Raw genomic sequence first — 12,346 nt, 5'->3', positions numbered from 1 at the left:
TCGACGAGACCGTTGACGGGTCAAAAAATGCATTTTCCACTGCAGAAGATGAAAATTACACCGGAAATGACGTCTCCGCGACGAGTTTCGTCGCATCCACCGACAATGCTTCTGGATGATGAGTCGGAGGAGGATGAGGATGAGAGTGGCCATTATGGGGATGCCTACAGTCCCTCAGACTTGAATGTAAAATTGCAGGAGACAGACACGGAGGAATATTACGAGCATACAGGTGGCCAACAGTTGCATCACTATGTTCCACAAGAGCGACGTCCGCCTGGTTTAGGGCAGGACATGGTGGCCATGCCCGCCTCTCTCATCTCTGATCTACAGATGATGCTGCAGGACTATCGAAACAGGTTTCCTTCGGAACCTTCAATGCAGTCTGCCCAACCTCCACCTCAGGTGTTGTCACAAGCACAGACAGTTATCGGTCTGCCTCCTTTGCCTATGGTGCCCCTCACGCCACCACCGGTAGTACCTATGGTCCGTTCCCGGACACCGGATCCCGAACCAGCCAATACTGTCCAGCAGGATACCTCTTTGGACGATGAGGCTGTACAGGTGGATCCCTTGACTGATCCATTGCAGTACCCAGACTTGGATCAGGGTGACAGTGGGCTACAAGATCCAGACGCCTCTGGTCGTGATACTTCTGTCTCCCCTCCAGTTGGTATAGGGGGGTTCCATAACCTGATGGAGAGAGCGTCAAAGAGTTTTGGACTGCCGATTACGAGAGAAGAGTCTGAATGTTTCCTCTATGACTTCAAGGAACAATACAGAAGATCTGTCAAGTCCATTCCCATAATTGAACATGTGTGGGAGGAAGGTATGAAGATCATGCAAAATCCAGCCACTGTTATTCCGGTTCTCCCCAGACTGGAAAAGAAGTATAAGGCCTCAGAAGGCAGTCCAGCTTGTCTTCTTGGACAGCCGAAGCCTGATTCGGTGATCTCACAGGCCGCCCAAAGCAAGTCCAAAAACCCGTCAACACCTTTGACTACGCCTCCGGACAAGGACGGTAGGCGCCTGGATAACGTGGGGAAGAGGTTTTCTTCCATGGCCAGCTTGCTTGTTAGAGCAGCAAGTGCTCTCGCCATTCTAGGCAGATACGATCGCCAGATGTGGTGTGACATGGAACCGTTTGTGGAACAACTACCAGACTCCACAAGGGATGAGGCCAAGAGAGTGCTGATGGAGGGAGAGAAATCCTCCTCTGAAGTTATCGACTGTGCTATGGATATAGCTTCCACGGCTTTTCGGACCTTAGCAGGGTCAGCGGTGCTACATCGCCAGGGCTGGTTGAGAGCCATCTGGTTTCGTCAGTAGGTCCAAAATAAGATCCTGGATCTCCCATTTGATGGAGAGATGCTTTTCGGTAAGCATGTTGATGATGCCCTGCAAAATATAAAAAAGGATACAGACACGGCGAAAGTCCTTGGGAACACTCAACTACCGTAAGGTCCCATTTAAAGGCGCTCGTGGCAGAGGTTTCTCTTCGTATAGAGGCAACACCCAACAGAGATATTCCTCGTAATCTTCGCAGTCTTATAAGACCCAATACTCAAATCAACAGCAGGGACAATCGGCGTCTTACTCTCGCCAACCTCCGCGAGGCCGTCAGAACCGTCAGGGACATGACAACGCCAAGCGGCAATAGCGGCCTCCTGGCTCTACCCACTGTTCCTACCCTCCCAGTCACATCAGTGGGGGGCAGGATATCATTTTGTCTGAACAGCTGGAAGTGTATAACATCGGACCAGTGCGTCCTGAATATTGTAGAGAGTGGCCATACGTTGGAATTCCAAGATCTTCCTCCAACAAGAGCTCCGGGCGCCATCCGCACAAAACATCTGGGACTGCTCCATCTCGAAGCCCATCAATTGTTCCTCAAGGGGGCAATAGAACCGGTACCTCTCTCTCAGAGGGGCAGAGGTTTTTATTCCAGGTTCTTCCTGGTGCGGAAGACGGCAGAGACTTGGCGCCCCATACTAGACCTACGAGAGCTCAACACTTATCTCATCAAACTCTCTTTCAGGATGGTCCCTCTCCAAGAAATTCTTCCTCTTTTGAACCCAGGCGACTATTTGGCGTCTCTGGATTTAGAAGATGCTTATTTCCACATACAGATACACCCAGCTCACAGACAATATCTGTGCTTCACAATGGGCAAGAGCCATTTCCAATTCAAGGTGCTTCCGTTTGGCCTTTGGTGAATACCCGTGGTGCAGACCGAAGTGTTAGCACCAGTAGCGGCTTTTCTACGAAAACAATCCCTGGAAGTTTTCCCTTACTTGGACGACTGGCTCGTCAAGGCTCCATCTTTCAAGGAAACTTCCCAAGCCGTTTCAACTTGCATCCAGTTGTTCAGTCACCTGGGCCTTCAGCTAAACAAACACAAGTCAGTTCTGCAACCCTCCAGATCCACAAGATTCCTGGGGGCCATTTTGGACACAAAGCTATGCACGGCTCGTCCTTCGGAGGAGCGTCAACAAAAGTTGATCGTATCAGCTCGCCAACTGTTCCACAAGAAATGCCTTTCAGTCCGTCAATACAAGTCTCTTCTCGGGTCGATGTCATCCTGCATACCATTAATACCGCATTGCAGGCTGCGAATGCGTCCTCTGCAGGAAGAACTAGACAAACAATGGTGCCAAGCAGAGGGATCATTCAACGACAAGGTGTTGGTGACATCAGCAATGAGAAGGGCATGCGAATGGTGGCTAGTACAAGACAATATCGCACAAGGTCTGACGTTCAGAATTTCACCATCCCCCCTGATCATGACCACGGATGCCTCTTTGGAAGGCTGGGGAGCAGTGCTCCGAGAGCTTCAAGTCAGCGGGCACTGGAGTCCAGAGCAGCACCAGTGCCATATCAATTTTTTGGAGCTGACCGCCATTCAGTTGGCCTTGCAGGCTTTCCTTCCCAGAGTTCGCAACCATACAGTGCTGGTACGGACGGACAATACGACGGTCATGCACTACGTCAACAAGCAAGGGGGAACGAGGTCGCAAACTCTGTCCACAGAAGCTCAGAGGATCTGGGATTATGCGATTCTTCACAGCATCAGTCTGAGAGCCGAACACCTGGCAGGCTCGCTCAATGTCAAAGCGGATGCCCTGAGTCGCCAGACAGAGGTGACTCACGAATGGGAATTGAATCAGTCCATTCTGGAGAGTGTCTTCTTGGTTTGGGGGACACCAACCATCGACCTTTTTGCCTCTCTCGGAAAATGCAAAATGCCGGTTTTACGCAAGCGAACTTCACCATCAGGGATCCCTGGGGAACGCCCTTTCGATGGCCTGGTACAGCGCATTCTTTTACGCTTTTCCTCCAATTCCCCTCATTCCTCGAGTACTCAGGAAAATGAAGGCGGAACCATGCAAGATGATTCTTATTGCACCAGCGTGGCCTCGGCAATTTTGGTACACAGAACTCCTGCGGCTCTCCCAGGCTCCTTCAATTCGCTTACAACCAATTCCGTCCCTGTTGTCAAGGAATCGGGGACAGGTTTACCATCCGGATCCGAAATCGCTACACTTGACAGCGTGGCTCCTGAACACAGAGAGTTCCGTCATCTGAATCTCTCCCAGGAATGTAGAGAAGTTTTGTCACAGGCTCAAGCACTAATAAAACTTACAAGGCAAAATGGAAGAGGTTCTGCCTATGGTGTCAAAGACAAGGTCTCCATCCTTACAAGTCTCTGCCTCATCAACTATTGCCATATATACTATCATTGGCTAAGTCTGGTTTGGCGCATTCGTCTGTGAAGGTACATCTTGCAGCCATTTCAAGGTTTCGGCGTAGTTCTTCAGGCCCTTCTTTATGGTCCTCTAGGATTGTTAAACAATTCTTAAAATGCTTGTTCCGGATGTATCCTCCAGTTCGACCTCCTCCACCAGTTTGGCAGCTCAATCTTGTCCTGTCTCAACTCATGAAAGCTCCGTTTGAGCCTGTGCACGATGCGGACTTGAAGTTCCTGTCTTGGAAACTTGCCCTCCTCTTAGCTCTGACATCAGCGAGAAGAGTTAGTGAGCTTCAAGCCCTCTCCATGGTGCATCCATTCCTTCAATTCAAAAAGGATGTTCTTATTCTTCGCACCAATCCGAAGTTTATTCCGAAGGTGCCGTCTGAGTTCCACTTGAATGAACCTTTGATTTTAAAGTCTTTCTTTCTGCGCCCTTCTACGACTGCGGAACGCACATTACATTCTTTGGACGTTCAGAGATGCTTGAAATTCTACTTAGAGCGCACACGACCCTTTCGGAAATCATCCCAGTTGTTTGTGTCCTACAGCGCACCACGGAAGGGGTTTCCTTTGGCAAAGAGTGGCATTTCCCGCTGGATCTCCAGTGCGACTCAATTCTGCCATCAGGAGGCGGGCAAGCCACTGGACAGAAAAGTCTGTGCACATTCCACAAGGTCTGTGGCATCGTCTGTGGCTCTCTTCTCTGGAGTCGCCATTAAGGACATTTTCAGGGCAGCAACGTGGAGCAGTACTCATACCTTCACGAAACACTACTGCCTGGAGTCTGCAGGACGAGACGACGCAGCTGTTGGTCAAGCAGTTCTGCGAAATCTTTTTCATTGAGAGGTGAGCTTTCCCTACAATCCCTCCATCCTGGTGAGCACATTTTGTTTATTGTTTTGCTATGCTATAAGTATTGCTAATATGGTTATGTGATGCCATGTATCTACAAAATGTGTCTTTGTGATTTACTGCTAGCTACTCTGATACAAAGCATGGGAATCTATGAAAGTTCCAATACTGGGGCAAGAAAACAAGTTACTTACCTGTAACTTTGGTTCCCCGGTATTGGTAACTTTCATAGATTCCCATGCGCCCACCCTCCTCCCCTGGGAAAGCTCAGTCTTTTGACAAGAGATAGTGGCGGTTTGCACAACGGCTACGAAAATCTGAGGCTCTGAGCTCTCTCAGGAAGGTTCTATGGGGTGAGGCTGCTCTGATTGGTCCTGACAAAAGTTTGGTCTCTTTTACAAAAAGAGGGTGATAGGATACCAAATGAGATGAGGCCTAGGCCTATTTTTCTCTTTTGTTTCTATGGTTGTGATACTACCGAGGCTCCCATTCCGACGACGGGGAATGATACAAAGCATGGGAATCTATGAAAGTTACCAATACTGGGGAACCAAAGTTACAGGTAAGTAACTTGTTTTCTTCTCCCCCAGTCAACAGATCTGGGTTAAATCCATCGTTCTTTTGGCACTATGCCACCCCAGTTTGGACCCAGACAGTTTCAGCACCACCACAGCTGTTTAATTCCACCTAATCAGTATAAGTAAAAGCTACCATCCTGTCCCGTTTGACACAGCCATACCCCTAATCAATGCTTTACTGATAAGCAAGCAGGATTAGCATGACAGCTTGGTGATGTCACTACCCAATTATCTGTTTACTCTTTCTGAACAAAATATTACACTCGTAACCTTCCAAACAATCTCCCATTTGTGAAAACACACCACACTGAGTGGCTATTGCTCAAACAAAATGCGTATTTTAGACCACTAATCAGTCTAGAAAGTCATTTATGGTTTAGTCCTAGCCTTCCTGTCCCAATTAGTGTTTCATCTCCCCCTTCTTCACACTACCAGTAAGTCTTCTCACCACTGGCCCTACCGTTCAGATGTAAATATGTATTCAAAGCAGATGCCTAAAAGTTACTGTTAGCAGCCTGTATGTGCATATAGTAGATTTTACTGTAAGTATTCCAATGTACTTGTTGCAGTAACAATTTCCAAATTACGACACCACTTAACAAACTATCTGTATTGCTTTCACTCATCTGTAATCCAATGTATGCCGTCAGTGTAGCACTTTTTGGGTATTCTCACTATACTGATGGGCACACTTCTCATTGTCGCAGGGTACACCATGTTTGCTCTGTATTCAGCCAAATATATTGCAGTTGTCTCGCATTTCCAAATAACATGGTATTTCACAGTTTTAACATTTGTATGTGAATCTGGAGATACACTTTCTCCTTGACGCCTGTTCTGTAGAACAATTCTGAAGAAGCAGTTTCCACAAATTTCCAAATATGAATGTATTTCTCAGGATATTCGATACAATGCTGGAGGATCCGTTTCATGTTGAAAATCTACACTGGGACAGTTTTTCCAGCATGACGAAGACTTATTAATTTCCTTCTATGAGAGGAAGAAACCTCAATATTGTTCCTTCCTTCCTACTCCTCATCTGACCTCTCTTTATCTGGTTTGTCATGTGTTTCTCTTTATCTCACGATCCTCAAGTGATTCACTCAATTTCTCCCTTAACAAAGGATTTTTTCTTGCCCTGTCCTTACCTATACCCTGGTCCTTCTGCCAAAACCTGTGACCTTTTCCCCCTTCTCTTCATTACTCATGCTCTTTTTATCTTAAATAATTTTTTGCTGATGTTGTGCCCTCAGAGTGCTCATTTTCATTTTGTCTGATTTCCCCAATTTAACCAAATATGTATTTTTAATTTGAAAATTCAGAAGACCGTAGCCTGATGTCTGACTAGTGATCTTCATTTTGTTTTTTCTCTGATTAGAGGTACAGCGGTTTTAAGTACAGATTTAAGATCATGCTCATTGTTATGAACCAGGAACACAAACATTTGAGTGCTTGTAGTCAGAGGAAAATATCTAACTCGTTTATGAAAGACCACCTACCAGAAAAACATCCATGCAAGCACCAAACCATTTTGGTGAAACCAGCACTGCCTTTGCTCATCTGTATATGTGTGTAATACAAAGACCTCATCTTTTACGATTTAATTTTGTAAATTATTGCCAGTCATTTTACTATTTATCATATTACATAGTGGTCGCCCAGAAACCAGAAGCTACATTTGTGTGAGACTAGACTACACGTTTCCCTGATTTGACTGGAGATACAGTATCTGGTCCAGTAATAAGAATGTTCTCAAGTGCAACATGAGGGGGTTAGGAGCGCACTTCATCTGGAGTGTTGCTGCAGTCTGTCCTGCCTGCGAATCTATTGAATTTTCTTGTGTCAGTGTGACTTTATGCAGTTTGATGTACAGTTTATTGTAGTTGGTTTATTATTTGACACCAATTTCTGGTGCTTGCATCCTTTTTGTGCTAAAAAAATAAACTTCTCTTTGCAAAGTAACTTCTAACAACATTAAACCAGCATTACTTGTATTGAGACCATTTGCTTTTAATCATTATTATTTTAAGACTTTCTTTTGTAACCTTGCTATCCATAGCTGCACAGTCTTACCAGTGGTATTCTTGGGGTCCTCCTAATATGCAGTGTCGCCTGTGTGCATCTTGCTGGGCATACTGGAAGAAGTATGGTGGCCTGAAAATGCCAACACGACTAGATGGAGAAAGACCAGGCCCAAATCGCAATAACATGGTGAGTATCTTGGTACTTGGCATATAGTAAGTGGAATGTTCTCAGGCTTACGCCTAGGTCTTGCATATGGTACATTTTGAAAGACCTCTAAGAACATGAAAAATGTCAGTCACTTGTAGTGGACATTCTTCAGCATAGTTTCTAACTCTTCTCTTCTGTCTACTAAATTAAAAAGACCGCAAACTGTGTTAAAATGCCCATTGGCCCCACAGTAGCATGTCAGCCTTATTTAAAACAATGCAAATGTTAACCAATGATGAGCTCTTTTGTAGCTCTCCTCCAGTCGCATTGGCCACCACACCTTCGATTTATATGACACATCATGTGTGAGGGAGTCCCTGTAAAAGAACTTTACTCTCTTGACATTCTGGCTACATATATAATGAGTTTAACTTTTTCTTCAACTCCCTGCACTCCCACCAAGTCCTGTTTCAGCTTCTCTGTACCGAAAACTGTCTCGGAGTGATATGACTATTTTCTAGCCCAGAGGAGAAGCTCAACTGTCAGAGATGTAGACTAGGAAAAGAGAGCTCTCAAAGATTTGTTCCTCGTGAGCGCGACAAAAGATTTCTGCTGATTATCCTCATGTCAAATGCCTATGTTGCTAGTACCTGCTTATGGAATGAGGCTTATTGCTGTGAATTTTTTCAGGCTTTTCTATCAAAGACCCTCAAGAAGTGAGATGGAGACTGGTATTTTATCTCCAGAAAAGGAAAGATTTTCCCTTGTTCTGTGTGCAGTGCTCCAACAAGCTCTTTCATGATAACCGAGCCCTCTGACAAGGTGTAGACAAAGGTTTAAGAACACTCTCCCTCCAAGCTGGTGTAAAATCCAGCTTCTCCAAGTCTCTATCAGAATTCCTGTGTGATCGGACAAAGAAAACAACCCTGTGGATGATTGTGATTCCGTGAACTACTTCCACAACAACTGCCCTGTTGACAGCGATGGCCCAGTCATCGAGTGTCCCATCGACGGTGATAACTTAGTTGATGATGGGTTCTGATGATGACTTAGTGAACTACCTCGTCGACTACAGCCTTTCTGATGAAATAGACCATGACTATGGCACAGGATTTCATTATACAACCTTTGCTGGAAATTCCACTGTCTTTTAAATAACTTGCCTTAGAACTTATCTCGTCAACTTCCAATACATATTCTGGAATCTGAAATGGAAGCATACATTAGTCACAATGAACGTGTGTGAAGCCTACAGTCCTATTGGATGTGCAATATATTCTGTACTATGAACACAGGGTAGAGGGGTATAGTTAGTCCCCAGAGACTGAAGAAGGCTTATGAAGACTGGCAGGCATGTGGCAAACGTCATGGAAAACTATGAGCAATTCCACCTCACTCCTGAGTTGCATCTATGATGCATTTGCGTGTAGCCTTTCTTATTACCCTGCAACAGATGGACACTTTCCAGAAGTTGATTCCACAACCTTACTTTGTGGGTCCACATTAGGTGGCCGTCACTGAGTAACATTCTCAGCAGCCACCATTCCAACTTCTGATTGATGTGCCACCTAAGCCGCCTCTGTTCCCAGAATGGCTTCCACCGCCTTATAAACTGTCTCAGTTAATACACCAAATATCACCCACACCTTATGACCCAGGCATGGATTTGGATCAGCAGAACAGCAGTGATGAAGAATTAGAAGAAAAGAGGTACCAGCAGATTATCTGGGCGTGAAGAGAGGTGCGATGAGGAGGAAGAATGGATAGACTTCATTACACTTGATGGGAGATAAGGCATACCCTTAATAGTTGTCTCATTTATATGTTATTACTTACTTCTACAGAATTGTCTCTTTTATTGAGTCACACGCTTGAATCATCCCTGTACGCTAGCTGGAAGTCCCACAGTAGTCTTAGTGAGCAGTTGCAGTGATAAAACATAGCTTGAAAAGCATAAATATGTTCATAGCATTAGTCTAACCACATCGTTTTATAAAGGGCTAAAGTCCTTCCAACCAGAAGTTGGCTTGTAGAAAACTACTCTCCCTGAGGAATACCTTGTTCGATGTCTACTGCATTTCATGGGTTGAGCCACCAGAGCTCTGCTCCGCCTCTAACAGATAAGTGTTGGTCTGTCTCCTGAAGATTGTGGATGTACAAGCTGTTCTCCTTCATTAAACCTCCTATCTACAACCACTTCTGTCTCCTGGATTACATCAATAAGTGATTTTTTTCAGCTTACACTGTTGATATTCTGTGACAATTCTCCACACTGCTGTGCATTTAGAATCTTCAATATTATCGATGTCTTATACATCCAAAATAGTCTCTTGAGACATTGTGGAACTTGTGGCAGGAAAATGCTTAACTCTGTGGACCACATAGTGTATAACGGTTCGAGGCATGTGGGCTGCTAAATTCATATCTATTGCATAGATCGCCGCCTAGTGTTGGGTCCGGATGATTGCACCTTGTTGTCCTGGAAGAGTCTTCGAAGTATCACGAGATAGGTGGCTCCTCCCCTGGACTACAGTGCGCATGGGCATCGACTCCATCCCCAGATTGTTTTTTTCCGCCATTGGGTTCGGATGTGGTTTCGACGTCTCCGTGTCGGAACCGAGTATATTTGTTCTTAAGGCCAAAAGGCCTTCGTTACCTGCGTCGGTATTGTTTGCGCTCGGTCTCGAGCATCGTCCGGCTCTCTGAGTCGGAATTCTGCGGAGTCGAGGAACTCTTCGGACATCGAGGCCCTCTCGTCGCAGCAAGACCCCAACATACTGAACATGGAGCGGAGCCCGTTCAAGTTCTGCCCCGTCTGTGGATCTAAATATCCACATATCGACGTGCATCCGGTCTGTAATAAATGCCTCTCGCCGGACCACAACGAGGAAAACTGCATGGCCTGCTCTAAGTTCAGGTCAAAGAAGACGCTCAAGCATCGGCGCGCGGCGCGCCTCGAGGCCCAGCGAGCGACTCCGGCACCCGACGACATATTCGACGACCCCGCAGAAGAAGGAGGTAGCCATCATCTTCAGATTTCACCGCTGTCGACGGAGGTCCAGGCCGATCCCGAAGAACACCTCGGAGGACAGGCCCAAGACCTTGAATACGTCGAGGAGGTAGGGGACGACGAAGAAGTTTATGGGGCCGCGGAAGATAGCTCAGAGGATGAGCTATGCCCCGAAAGCTGCATGACTCAGGCTCAGGTCACGGGATCGCCACTCGGCCTTACCCACGGCCCTGCACCGCTATCCCCGGCCCCGCCTTCTGGCCCGGCCACGGACACTCAAGCGGAGCCGCCATTGCCCGTATCAAAACCAAAACCTTCGGATTCGACGGCACCAAAGATGGCCGGCGTCCCACCGAAAACGAAACCTTCGGATTCGACAACACCTAAAATGGCCGACGTCCAACCAAAATTATCGAAGCCTGCTCCTTCATCGACTCCGTCAACCTCCGGTCCACAGAAGTCGAGGAAGGCTGTCGAGATGACTGCGCCGCAAAAGGTGCCCAAGGAACCTTCCTCTAAGAAGGCCGTCCATCAAGTGTCGAGCACTGTTGCTCCGGCGCGGACTTCCAAGACTGTTGACACGCCTTCGGAATCCACTGCGGCGCCTACAAGTAAACGCACGGTCGAGTCAAAGTCGACTAAAAGCCACGACCCAAAGACCGGAAGCACTGCGCATCGGCACAAAGATGCCGGATCTGCAGCAACGACGTCGGTGCCAAAAGCAACAACGGGGACGCGTCCCGTTGGAGCCGATGATTCCTCCACGGAATACTCGTCGACACCGAGGGACTCCGACACTACCGAACATCGGTCGTCGGTTACAAAACCCTCTGCTTCCTTCACAAAGCAGGTCACCGACTCCCTCAAACGTATTCGGGAGAAGACATTGTCGCCAACGGCTCCCACGCCGTCGGCTCCAACATTGGTGGACACACCTCCAAAGGCCTCGACCAAGCTTCTCTACACTCTGCCACCTAAGGTGGCACCGAAGGCGTTTGCACCCAAATCGGTGCCGAAAATCGCTGCCACGTCGGAACCTTCAACGCAAACAGGCCGCTTGGGTCGACAACAAGCCTCAGAAGACCAATCTGAGCATTACATCGATGCCCAAACGGGGAAGTTGACCCTCTACAAAAGGAAAATCACTTCCCAACCACTGGAATCCTATGTCATTCCACTCAAGAAGAAAAGGCCGGAACAGGACATTCCTGCCCTTGTTGAACCTATTCTCCCTACACCAAGACGGAGCCCATCCCCTTCCCCCAACCAATCAGGAGGAGAGGATGAGGACCCAGATGACCAGTACAATTTCCCAGTTGACAATGACCCTGATGTTCAACAGGACTCGTATGACGACACTGGGGACCAAGGTGGACATCAGGTGGTACAAGATCCACAGGGTTTTGGGGCACGTACATCACCAACAGAGGATTCTGCAGCATTTAATGCTTTGATAGAGCGGGCAGCTGCAAATCATGATGTGGACATGCATGCTGACCCGGTGGAGGAAGATTTTTTGTTTGACACTTTCTCGGTTTCAGAACGAACAGTTAAAATACTTCCTATGCTCAAAGGTGTCCTTAAACATGCCCCAGAGATCTTTAAAGAACCTACCAGGGCAAGAGTGGTGAACCCACGTATCGAGAAGAAATACAGGCCAGCACCTGGGGACTCTGCATATATTCGAGGACAGTTGCCCCTGGATTCGTTGGTGGTCGCCAATGCCCGCAAAAGGGCGAACTCCCATACAACGGGTGAAGCTCCTCCCCCAGACAAGGAGTCGAAAGTGCTTGAGGCAAACGGGTGGCGGCGCAGGCTGCCAATATCTGGCGTATAGCAAACACACAGGCACTATTGGCACGATATGATAGGGCGCATTACGACACCCTAGAACAGCTCCTTCAACACCTACCTGATGAATTTAAGGAAGCAGCCGAGATGCTCATACAAGAGGGAAAGCTCATCTCAAACGCTGCAATAAAG

The 12,346-nt window shown here is 47.2% G+C and overlaps 1 protein-coding gene across 6 annotated transcripts in view; it reads left to right on the top strand.

Moving 5' to 3' along the window:
- Positions 1-12,346, top strand: part of MTA1 (metastasis associated 1) — a 761,697-nt gene that overhangs the window by 465,352 nt on the left and 283,999 nt on the right. For all 6 annotated transcript variants that reach the window (XM_078659566.1, XM_078659564.1, XM_078659562.1 and 3 more), the window contains exon 13: positions 7,241-7,392. In XM_078659566.1, the coding sequence (XP_078515692.1) occupies positions 7,241-7,392 (152 nt within the window). The remainder of the gene's footprint in view (positions 1-7,240; positions 7,393-12,346) is intronic.

This window comes from Lissotriton helveticus, chromosome 9 (assembly GCF_964261635.1).
Source record: "Lissotriton helveticus chromosome 9, aLisHel1.1, whole genome shotgun sequence".
Taxonomy (NCBI): domain Eukaryota; kingdom Metazoa; phylum Chordata; class Amphibia; order Caudata; family Salamandridae; genus Lissotriton; species Lissotriton helveticus.
This window is presented reverse-complemented; position numbering and strand designations above follow the sequence as displayed.